The sequence below is a fragment of the Pararge aegeria genome, chromosome 18 (assembly GCF_905163445.1).
Source record: "Pararge aegeria chromosome 18, ilParAegt1.1, whole genome shotgun sequence".
Taxonomy (NCBI): Eukaryota; Metazoa; Arthropoda; class Insecta; order Lepidoptera; family Nymphalidae; genus Pararge; species Pararge aegeria.
In genome coordinates, this window is record NC_053197.1 from 14,385,699 (window position 1) to 14,398,686 (window position 12,988).

The 12,988-nt window shown below is 39.0% G+C and overlaps 1 protein-coding gene across 1 annotated transcript; it reads right to left on the bottom strand.

Moving 5' to 3' along the window:
• Positions 1-7,471: 7,471 nt before the first annotated feature.
• On the bottom strand, positions 7,472-11,274 carry LOC120631778 (inhibin beta chain). The gene is made up of 4 exons (XM_039901458.1): positions 11,209-11,274; positions 10,476-10,713; positions 8,983-9,353; positions 7,472-7,618 (listed from the first exon to the last, which is right to left on the bottom strand). Exons 1-4 carry the CDS (start codon positions 11,272-11,274, stop codon positions 7,472-7,474), a joined length of 822 nt encoding a protein of 273 aa, XP_039757392.1.
• Positions 11,275-12,988: the final 1,714 nt, after the last annotated feature.

Here is a 12,988-nt window from a genome sequence, read left to right on the forward strand (position 1 = left end):
AGAACTTAGTCAAATAAATTAGGAAGGAAGCTATATAGGTATGCGCGAATCTGATAAGTATGTAAACAGTATATGATGGTAATCCCAGGAATGTATAGTTGTGGTTTCATTTGAATTCTAGTTACATGCTATAATCGCATTCCACTTTGAACATTGAGGTCTGCGTACCAAATACTAGGCTATAGGAAGCGAGTAAAGTTAGCGTATTCTATATTAAGTAAGTATATGAAGATTACCGTTGAAATTTTTTGATTTCTTTAATCTTAGTTAGGAACCGAGATTATGTCAGTGATATTAAAACTCGGTTGACAATCCCTACTAATATTATAAATGTCAATGTAAGTTTGTTTGTTACGCTTTCACGCAAAAACTACCTAACCGATCCTCATGAAACTTTGTACACATATTTTTGGTAGTGTTAGAAGTAATATAGGATACATTTATCCCGACATTAAGCTCGGTTCCTTAGGGAGAGGGGATGAAAGTGTTTGACGATTTTACACCATAACTCCGACAAATTATAACCGATTTAAATAATTATTGAACTATATAGGTTATAAAATGTGTTTAATTTTGCCCAAACTGTGGTTGGAGATAGAGGCCAGTGCTCCTCAGCGGACAGCAGCAAACCCCTCATTTAAGGCTTAGCGATACAAAATACATAATTTTTTTTAGATCATAAACTAAATTTAATGCCAAATCAAAAAAACAAAATCAAACGCAGACGAAGTCAAGGGCAACAGCTAGTATGTATATAATATACAGTTAGCATATAGTAAAATATTAAATGAATGCTAATATATCTCAAAAATATCATCATCATTTCAACCAATTGACGCTGGACATAAATGTTTTGTAGGGAGTTCCAAAGCCCTAGGCCTTCTGTTTCCAGTGGCTCCCAGAGATAATATGTAATGTCGTCTGTCTGTTAAAGAAATTTAATTGTATTGAATTGAAAAAGATATCATATCTAAAAACTAACCTAGTAAGAGTTGGTTTTGTTTTTTCACCAATATCCGACCAATATCGACGGCCTAGTGGCGCAGTGGGCAGCGACCCTGCTTTCTGAGTACAAGGTCGTGGGTTCCATTCCCACAACTGGAAAATGTTTGTGTGATGAACATTAATGTTTTTCAGTGTCTGGGTGTTTATCTGTATACTATAAGTACTTATGTGTATTATATTCATAAAAAAAATATTCAACAGCTATCTCAGTACCCATAACACAAGCTACGCTTACTTTGGGGCTAGATGGCGATGTGTGTATTGTCGTAGTATATTTATTTATATTTAATATATCTTATTTACATCTCTACAAATAAAGGAGGTTTTTTTATAAAAAGTTCAACTACGGGCTTAAAAAGAAATAAAAACGCTATTAGTGATAACGAGTGAGACTAAATAAATAAATCCTCATCATCATTATCAACTCATTACCGGCCCACTACAGGACACGGGTTTCCCCTCAAAATGAGAAAGGTATAGGCCATAGTCCACCACGGCCAATCGCAGTCTTCCACACCTTTCAGAACTTTATAGAGAACTCTCAGGTATAATATAATAATCATCAAGGCCAGATATTGTGATAATAGACCGGGCGCAGTCTTGTGTTCTTGTCAGTGTTTTGGTGGACATCACGATTCCGTATGACGAGAACCTCGTGAGAGCTGGGACCGAGAAAAAACGTAAATATCTTGATCTAGCTCACCAGGTTACCGCCATGTGGATCCCTATAGTTATATCTGCAAATGGTTTAATCCCAGTTAGCCTAACACACCATCTAAGGCGACTGGGGTTCCGTGGCAATTCACTGGCAGCCAAGATGCAGAAAGTGGTGTTGCTGGAATCGGCTAGGATAGTCCGCCGATTCCTAAGCCTGTCGCCCTGACCCCCGGCCGTCTGGTCTCCCCTGCCGGGGTGTAATCCTCCGCCCGGTGCAAATATGTATTTATGTAATGTATATTTAAGTGTATTAATCTCTATGTATCTAAGTAAATAATGTTGTTTTGGATATTTTTATGTATTTATTTTGTACACGGGCGTGAGAGTAAATATCGAATAATAATAATCATTTATTTCAGGCTTTAAATATAAAATCATCTAAACATTAAAATAAATACATGTCAAAAATAAATAAATATGCAGGTTTGCTAACGATGTTTTCTTTTACCTTTAAAGCAAGTGATGTCAAATGTACTTCGAAAAGTTAGAAGTTCGTGCCAGGGTTCGACCTCCGCCCCCGGGAAGTGAACCCCGGAAGTGAAGTGAAGTTCTAACCACTAGGCTATCACCACTTCTAGGCTATCTATTTAGAAAAGTATGACCTTTGACACTCAAAGGTCTTTCAAAAATCAAAGACCGTTTTTAAAATATTAAAAATAATAATTACTAAATACATTTTTAAAGAATATCTTTTTTATTTATTCCAACTCAGCGCGATAGCCTAGTGGACAGGACTTCGACTTCACTTTCGGGAGGCCAAGTTCAAATCCCAGCACGCACCTCTATCTTTTCTATTCAAATATCACTTGCTTCAACGGGGAACGAAAACATCGTGAGGAAACCGGCATGCCTGGGAGTTCTCCATACTGTACTCAAAGGTGTGTGGAGTCCACTTAACCGCACTAGGCCAGCTTGTTGGACTACGGCCTTAAATCCTTCTCATTGTGGGAGGAGATCCGTTCTTTCGTGGGCCGGTGATTTGATAATTCCAAAACATTTCTTTTTCTCCTATTTTTAAAACATTCTTTACACTTTAATGAAATGATTGTAATAAGACAAGTTAGAAAAAATAACGTGTAGGTTACCTACTTTTTTATGAAAAGAACTATGCGGCTTTATTTATATATTTATTTATACTCTTTATTTGTACACCACTCAGAAAAACAAGACAAAAAAATGAACAAACACATGAAGAATTAAGCAGGATACAAAAGGCGGCCTTATCGCTAAGTAGAAAGATCTCTGCCAGGCAACCTTAGGAGTAGGCTTAATAAGGTATGAAAAATGCGGGGATAGCGAGTTAAGACCAAATAAAATCAATACTGAAACGATAAAAGCTATCATCAATATAAACGAGCAATCAAAACGATGCTGCGGTAGATCTGCTGCATTATCTTACGAGTGTTTACAGGCGTCGGCAGACAGACCGGCGGGCGCCGCAGCCATGTTGCGTTGAGGTATGTTTCCGCCTGCTTTTCCGTTTTTCAAGTGAAAACTTCTTTAGCAGCGTTGAGCGGTTAAAAAACTTGTAGGTTCGCGTCACCGATGACCTCGACATGCTCGTGATGTATTGCGCCGAACTAGCGTAGTATACTACGCTAGTTCGGCCTGTTTATATGCTTTTTTTTTAAATTTATTTATTTAAACAAAAGTTTGATATACAAAAGCTTCTTTAGTTCTTCTAACCTCGTTTAGAACTCAGAGCCTTAACTCATTTACGACGTACAGGCAGTGCCTCTTTAAACAAGCGCGTTGCAATTTCTTTAAAAGAGCCCTTGATCTGCTATGGGTTCATTGGTATAAAGTAGTAAAAATGCAAATCAATAATCAATACGTATCTTAAATACGTATAAAAGTATATTAAATACAATACGTATTTGCAATTTATAGATTAAAAATTTAATTAATAGTGTAGTTAAGTAAAGGCCCACGCCACGCGTGTGCGTGTGGCTGAGATGAGTTGTATTAAATTTGCGGGGCCCTCTTTCGCGCGGGGCCCGTAGCAATTGCTACTCTAGCTACGTGGTTAATCCGGCACTGAGTACAAGGCAATAACTAAATAAGTAACGCCTAATCTAATCTGTACTTAGGCATAAATCTGCCTTTGTCCAATAGTTATCACCTAAGCGTTGGTGAAACGTTTTTTTTCCTATAGACATCGTCTTAATCATTAAGAATTCGATTTACGCGACTCCTAGGTTTATTTGTTGATTTTAAAAGCGCTCTCATTCAAGCGATTTTTAAAGCTACACTCATACAGCAACGCGGCCGGGGCGAAGTATCTGAAGGAACTCATCCGGGCACGGACGGCGACGCCGAGTCTGGCTGTCACTATTGTGCGCGCACCATCGATCGCACGCACCCGAAATGCAAGCGACGACGCGGCGCCTGCTCTCACAACAACAACAGGACAGAACTCCCAACTTTGGATGAGAGACACCCATACAAATAGAAAATATGAGATAACTTGCCCGCTTTGCAGTAAAAAGAGCAAAAGCAAAGCGATACGTTTTACTTGATAAGTTTTACGTGATACCAACAGTTTTATGTAAGGAATTACTTAGTTATGTTATAAATGCAATATTGTATTTGAATTAAATATTAATAATATCCTTCATTATAAATTTAATTTTTTTTTTCTTAGATTACTTAGATATACTTTATTTAGATTACTTATCAATGATGTTGGAAAAGAGCAACTGCTGAGTTTTTTGCCGGCTTCTTCTCAGTAGAATCTGCCTTTGGAACCGCTGGTAGAGTCACTACAAATAGACAGACTTGACGTTTCAAAAGTGCTTATATTAGGCCTACTTGAAATAAATGAATTTTGAATTGAATTGAATCTGTAATAATAGCTTCATTCATACTCACATTATTGTTTAATAGTTTTAGGTTAATTATAGCTTTTATTTTTTTATAATTTCACTGGAGATAATAACGATAATGCTTTATACACCTATACCTATAATTGATTATTGTAATGACACTAGACAGATTTTGTAATTCTAATACAATTTTTTTTTATGAATGTATGGATGGATTTGCACACCTACTGGGAAAATCCTCATCGCCCAAGTGCTCAGAGTTTGGGCGATGATTATCGAGGATACTTATCACATTTTGGTGGAATGTGTCCGAAGCGAATTAGAAATTGACAGTCAAAAATAGGAGTGCTCCGATTGTCACCAAACTTTACTGGATTACTCGCTAGGTCAATCCGGAGATTCCCTGAAAGTTTCATTGAAATCGGTCCAGCCGTTTCAGCCATACTAATCGGATATTACTATCTCTACAAGCGCCAAGTTAATGTTAATTGATTACAAAACCGTACCAGTAAATATGTCGCTATTGTACTGATGTAACGCAACCTAAATGCTACACCATAACAAAAATCACTTCACCTTCAAAGATATTATAAGTACCTTATTCGTGTATAATTTACTAACTAATAGCAAACTAAACGTAACACAAACTCCGTCCAGTCTGCAAACAACCTTTAAACCTTTATAATTATTTTTTTTCTGAATTTTGACCAATCCTTAAAACCGGTTTCAAATTAACCGATCTTTATATAAATCAAACCTTTTTACTTTGAATAGGTCTAATTAGAAACGATATATCAAACTGCTCGTGTACGTGTTATGAGTAGGTACTCTAAGAAACTTTAGAATACTCTACCAGGCCTCACCTCTTACTTTGTGGTGGTGGAAAAGCTTTATGGCTACCTTCCCTTTCCCAGGCTTTGTGAAACTCCCCCATCTCAAGAGCCCATTGCAAGAGGTTTAAACCAATACGAAATATTTCTCTGCTAAATGCGAGATCGACTATGACCGGTCAATCAACCCAGTCAACTCTCGAACCAGATAATAAAGCAAATCTGCTTTTATACATTATTTTCTACGTAATGTGTACATAATAGTAGGTAACGCTTTATCTAACTTCTCTGCTTTATAAATAGTAGGATCCATAACTCAGAAAAGTCATCGAATTTTACCCTTTAACCCTGTCTGCACGAGCGAACGCGGGTGTAAATGAGTGATTCTCACCCTCGTTCAACAATTTACTATTGTTAAAGCCATAAGGTCATGCGTGGGCGATACGCTTATATTAAGTGGTACTACATGAAACAAATTACAAATGTAATTTCGCATGAGTTCTGTGTCCAAATTAGGTAAAATGTTTGCGGTGAAAGAGTATTGTTTAATCTATTTCGGGATAATTATGCCGCGATATAATCCCTTCGTGCAAAATGTAAAGTAATGGGTGTAGTAGGTTCGCAATATTTGTGTGATAATACTAGCTGTTGTTCGCGCGCTTGGTCTGGGTTTTAAAAATATTTTTATTCTTTAAAATAATTGTTTTATAAATATTACCTAAAATAAACTATTTAAAACTAAATAAAATCTAAAACGTCCTCGTAACCACCGCAGCGAGGCACAGTTCCTAAGATGCCGGCAGCATTGCCCCTTTGGATGGCCAAACTAATTCGTTGGCCAAGGTAACTGCCCGCTCAATTATTTTAAAGAATAAATAAATAGTATTCAAATATTTTTCACCAAAAAAATATTTTTTTTGGGGTGGACGATCGTTTTTATTTCGCGGCTGTGAAAAATAGTTAACGACCGATTCTTAGACCTACCAAATATGAATTTCCAGAATAAAATTGATATTCTAGGGGAAGGTCAGCTGCCTCCCCCTGGAAATCTCGCAGAAAATAAATGAACTCTCTTAAAATATTTATGGCGGCCACAGACAGACAAAAATGAGAAAAAATACAGTTAAAGAGGGTCTCCAGTATCAGTCTAAAAAATTTCACAAAAAAGCCGCGGTCGTTCTTACCTTAAAAATCTCACTTGACACAGACCAGAAGCTGGGTAGGCCCATGGTCCCAAAGGTCCCTGATATACCATTATTTTTATATGGGATTTATATGGGTTCCATTTATCGTTCACGAGGTTTGAAATCAGGACAATGGTGTGTTACAATATTTATTCAAATAAAATCGTGTTTTGATTTTAAACAATTCAAAATTCAATATTTTTAATTTATTTTGACTATTGAGTTGACTTCGTTGAGTCAACTTTAGGATGGTACTTAGCCAGGGCACAAGCCAGAGAAAATTCTGAATTTACAAATTCCCAAATTGACCTCGCCGGAGAGTGAGCCCGATTTCTTATAAGACCACAGCGATTCCCACTGCGCCAGGTAACCTACCACACAGTAAAAATAAAAATAGGAGGATATAATTGAAAGAGATAGTAATAATTATGAAAAAGTTGATTTATTATTTTATTATTATAATTATAATAATTATTATAATACAGTTTACAATAATTACAAGCGATCACCAAACGGGGTGAAAGAAAACGGCATATTAAATTATTTAGGCCGTCTACGCAAGGTTCGCGCTGCGACTTGCGGCGTGCGGATCGCGGTCGCGCCGCGCCGCACGTGCGGCAGGGAGGGTTTGGCAGGTCGCGGACGTACCGTGCGGTCTCGCAACAGGTCTCGCAACCACACGTGCAACGCGTCGCGCCGGATTGTCATAAATGTCTCAAGGGCGCGGCGCAGTCGCAACGCGAAACGAACGCAGTCGATTTGTTTTTATTAGGATATAGTCTTTCGAACGCGAGGAACAAAATTACACAAGTCGAGAATATTATTTATAATCGATTCGGATTAAATCGGATTCGAGCGGCGTAAGCGGGGAAGGCGGGGCGCGGCGTGGGCGGGGCGGAGGGGGTGGTGGCTAGGGGCAGTCGCACTCCTCGACCACCATCTCGGGCAGGTCGCGCTTGATGATGTTGGAGTCGGCGCCGAAGTAGATCAGCGACAGCGCAGAGAAGCGCACTGGCGCGCAACACGCGGCGCGCTCCAGCCGAGCTGCCTCCACCACCTGCCGGCAACCGTGATTCATTACATCCTCCTCTAATATTCATCTGCCTTCCAAGCGGGTGGGTTTGCTCATAAACACCACGCTGGTCAGACGGATTGGTGATCACAATAGATGGTATTAGTAACACAGAAGACGCTACTTTCCCTTAGTTGCCTTGCGAAATAACTGTAGGAAGAAGATGGGAGGTAATAACTGTTCTGAGGTGTTGTGCAGCCTCTATCATTAATTTCATATACCATTGGTTCAACCGTTGACCCGATGGTATATAAAATTTGGCACTAGTTTAGCTTGCATCCTGGAAATGGACATATGACAATATTTATCCGGAAAATCTGCTTGTAATATGAAACATTACCATTAGTAATTAATATTGGTACACCAGAATTTTCAGAAAGTAACTTTAAAAAACATTAATTATTATCTTCACTACCTAGCCTTAAAGCTACCAACCAATCTAATCTAGACAACGGAAATTAAACTTGTTAAACATTTTGGCGTTTTGACAAGTATGATTACATAATTGGTTCAGAGAATTGCTTGTGAAATTTCTATTAATTGGTATTAACAGTCGTTTAAATTTCAAGTAATTGAAATTGAAATAACCTCGCTGATCCTCAGTTCTGGTTATTCTGTAGTCAGTTCAGTATAGTAGTAGTGTAGTCAGTTTCTGGTTATTTACTAGGAAAATGCGAGATTATCTCGCATTTTCCTTAGGTAGAGGTCGGGGTCGAGGTTCGGTAGAGGCTTAGGTTAGAGGTAAATTTCAGGATCTTAATGTTACACTTTAGTATCCAGACTCGTTTAGTTATGCATATTAAGCTTTGTTTTACCTTTGATACCTATTATGACCTACTCCGAGAATAACTCTCTCTATCACCCGCTGATTAAACTCTTATAACAGGGTTTCTCTTATAGAAAATGTCCTACAAAACTGGTGAAGTACAAAAATACCCGTAGCTTATCAGGTTATTCTTTTTATTTTTTAGTTACGTAAATCTATCAAACTTTGCATAGAGCAGTCAAATTTTAATGGTAAAACAAGGTAAAAAAAGGTTAACTTGGATGAAAACGGAGGTTTACGCTAACGTAGATTTCAAGTACGTTGAAACTTAAACTAATGCATTAACCAATATTGTATACATATACAACTCGAATACAAACTGGTGTTTTGTTGCTCAACATTGCGCGTCGTGACATTTGCCGATAAAGCCGGCAGCAGACCAGAGAAGTCCAGAGAAAACTCAGAAATTATATGAACGCTTCATAAATGCATGTGATAGGCCTATATGGATAAAGAATTTTTGAATTTGAATATAAATTCTCGAATTCACCGCCGCGCGAGTTCGTGCAGAAGGGTACCGTACCTGCGAGTGATAGTTCAGGTAGGGCTCGCACACGCCGTGGCAGTAATTAGCGTAGTAGCCCTCGGGCGCGACGATCCAGTCGTCCCAGCCGAGCGTGCGGAAGCTCACGTAGTAGGTCTCTCGGCAACAGCGGCCGCGCGCTGCAGCGTCGCAGTCCAGCGACCGGCGACGCCGCGGTGCCCGCGCGGCCACCCGCAGCCGCAGCAGGGGGCGTGCGGCCGCCGCACCTCCCAGCCGCAACCGCACGCGGCCCGCGCAGCCGCTGCAGTCGACCAGCAACCGCAGCGGCTCTAGCGCGCCCGCCTCCGCCCAGCGACGCGCCGCGCCCGTTACGTCCACCCGTTGCCATCCTCGACCGGCGTTTCTTCCGCCTAGAAAGTAGGAGATTTGTGATAAGAGAATCACGAGGAAAGGCTACCCTTTCCCATTTTTTTAGGATACCACCTTTAAGATTATCTCTTAGTTAGTATATAGAACGATTAGAATTTCACTTATAAAATCAGTTTACATAAAAAATGTTACCTAAAAAAATTACAATCCTTTGGACTTATGTGTGAATTATTGTTTCATTATTATCTAGGACCTAAAACTTATTTATGTTTGCATAGTAATCCAAGTATCGGTATCTTTTATTTTGATTATCTCTTTAAAACGATCCTAGGAACGGTCCTAGGAAAATATTGCGAAAAAAACCGCATTTTTAAAAGCTAGCAACGCATAGTATAAATGTCCCCATTTACAGGCAATCCGTGGACGGCGTTGGAGCACTAAGACTCGGAACCCAATAAAGCTCAAGTAAGTAGTACATTGTAAAACATTATAACGGACGATATGTAAACGGTATAGCAAGAAACTCGTGCACGACTTACGCGGTTGTTCTGTAGCCTTAGCATAAGATTTGCTCGCTCGCAAAACGTTCTGTCAAAAGCCCGATATATAGAGTTGTAGGCAAATTTGACAATAAGAACCATTTTACTCATCCGACGTTCAAGTATTCCATACTCAAAAACGACACCTTGTTTGCGACCAATTGCATTTGAAAAAGCGTCAGGCGGTATCCTATCTCTGAAATCGCCTGAGACACCTATAAGCCGTATAAATGAAAACCTATATATTTTTTATCTGTTAGTCCTATTTGGCTTAGTTTTTTAGTAAACCACTGCCATATTTTGTACTAAAATAAATCAGATACAGCCCTAACATAACATGCGAAATTAAAATCAAGGTACTCCTCTCACTTTATAAGGTACGCGTCGCGTCGCGTAGGTACTATGCGCGTTTCGGTCTTTCATCTTCAATAAGGTTGTCATAAGTAAACACTCAGAATTTTCTTTTATTAGTTTGTATGTAAAAATATATATGCTTCTCTTCATTTAATATTTTTACAGGGTGATTCCTTATGAAATATACTATTGCACCTTTCAACAGTATTTCGTCGTTCGTTTACACTTTGTATATTGACATACACCTGCAATATGGCCCCTATAACCCACCTCCGGCTTCCGTCGCTCCGGCCAGTTCCCCAACGCTCGCGTTCCCGTGTACCGTAAACGCCCAAAGCGTGTACCGGAGGCGCCTGGACGCCCGGGGTGTGGCTTCCGCGCGGACCATTAGTTCCGCGGAGGCTATAGACAGGCCTTGTTCGGACTCTACTTCATGGCCTAGTCGGAACTCGATTAGACGCTGTCCATTCAACGTATCACCTGCGGACAAGGGGCTTCCTTTAAACCTCTTTCAAATGTATCTTCCTTTTAATAACAGTAACCTCCAAACTTTTTGACCGCCCTGAAGAGATTTTGCGCGTAGCTCAGAGCGACCAAAGAGATTTCAGAATTCTATACCTAAGTATATTACACAGCTTAATAATAATACGGTTGGAGTAAAGGACAACGTGTGAGATCGTAAGCAATTTATACCATATTAGTAGTTCTGACGCATACGATCAATATCACGTTGATTTTTAGACACATAAAAGCACATGAGTGTGTCGTAATGGTAACAAAACTCATCAATTTGCGTTACGAAAGATGAATACGTGTGTGGTTACTATGATTAAAACAATCGACGTCTTTGAAATGGTCTATAAACGCAATCTAATCTTAGGTGTTGACACGACTCAATGTGCTTAATGTTAATATTTCTTCCCAATCTGTATGATTGCTCAACTGTGCTATGTCTAAGTTCCCTACCTTCCCTACCTATGAAATGGCTCATCACAGATCAAACGACAGTTGTATACATCGTAGGATGGGATGGGATGGGTAAGGCTGTGTGCACACGTTTGTCGCCCATGGCTGTAGACTACGCTTCTCCGGTCGCTATGAGTTCCCGATCAAAATAGTTGGAAAACATATAGGGATTCGAATTCGCGCTACCGTGTGTACATCAGCTTTATACTCCTATATTTCAGTTGCCTAATGATATAAGGTACAGGTATATTTATATTGTGTTTGAAGTTTTCAGCAATCGATGGATAGCAACCGTCATTTCTTATTTATAAATACATTAATGTTTTTAAAAAGGAAGTAAAAAGTTTTAGACTACGCAATCTCCAACGGTGGTAACCGATTTCTGCGAAGGTTCGGCTCAGCCCATTTTCTCGGAGATATCTGCAAAGAAAACATATTAAATACTGAGGTTTTAAGTCATCATCATCGTCATCATCCTATTAATGTATTGGCCACAGACATACTCTCTTTTTTATTCTACGACAAGTTAGCCCTAGACTGCTATCATATCTGGTTGAAGTGATGAGTACAGGGCTAACCTGTTGGGAGTATGATAGTTAGAAGTATTAAACCCGTGATCGGTAATATAGGCACAAAATCCGTATCGGTAGGGTGTTCACAATTCGCGGCCTAATTCTACCACCTGACCAGACCAGAGGAAAAACAGAAATTATAAATTCCCATATTGCCCCTGTTGGGGATCGAACCCTGAACCTCCGCTTGACCACAGCGCTCACCACTGCCCCTGGACATTCGTCTTAGAAGCGAGGAATTTAGAGCTTACACGCTGCTTCAACGCGGTTTGGCGGGATTATTATCTGGGACCATTTATTTCTAAGGCACGAGACTGGAACCCAATCTTAATACATTGCCAGATATAGTTTGGATAAAAAAAAAATCTGAACTTGTGTCTATTTTTAAAAGGAACTTTTTTAAATTTTATGTTTGTAGACTAAATCATTCATCTCCTATTTTACCACCCTTAAGGCGAGGGTATTTTCCAAAATAACTTCTACAGTTTTTTTATTATTTAAAGCTGATAACCTAAATGCCGATTTCCAAGTACCTAACTTTAAAAACATAGGACTTTCATACTGTAAACGTCCAACCCTTATTTCACCTCTTTAGGGGGCTAATTTCTAAAAACTATTTCCTAGCTGTCACCTACGTTTTAGAAGGAACCTACCTTCAAATAACATATTTGTAGGCTTTATAGTCCCTTACATTTCGTTATTATAGTCGGTGAGCGAGTGCGTATTTCTCTTTCTCTTTTATATATAGATTTTCCCTTTAAACACAAAAAATAGCAAGAAATAGTGAAACAATTTCACTTTTTAAATTAATATCTATATGGTGTAGAATATTAATAATCTAAAAGCACGTATTGCCCACTGCAGGCTTCGCGTAACACAATATGACTGAATTAAATCACATGAACTCATTGCATTCAATGTCGCATGGTGTATCCACAGACTAACAGAAAATAATAGACACCCTATGATATGCTTGTACCCTCTTTTGCAATATTTTTTGGTTAAAGCGGAAATATCCACAAAGATTTCGAAAATTAACGCTTTACTTTTTATGCTTCGTATATCACGCAGTTTCCAAAGCAAACATTCAAATGGTTAAAACGTTCTGAACTGCATTTGAGCCATTCTGAAGTTTGTATTTGTAGTATATATGTGGGTAGTTTGATAATGAATGTTAATCTTAAAAACTAAGTGTGTGTACTAGCCAGTTTGAAATAAACAATTGCTCGGACTACGCGTTGTTAT

Coding starts and splice junctions, on each gene's coding strand:
- LOC120631778 (XM_039901458.1), bottom strand. CDS start 11,274: ATGGGCGACAAACGTGTGCACACAGCCTTACCCATCCCATCCCATCCT. Junction 10,714..11,208: donor CTACGATGTATACAACTGTC/GTTTGATCTGTG, acceptor TACATTTGAAAG/AGGTTTAAAGGAAGCCCCTT. Junction 9,354..10,475: donor CGGAGCGACGGAAGCCGGAG/GTGGGTTATAGG, acceptor CCTACTTTCTAG/GCGGAAGAAACGCCGGTCGA.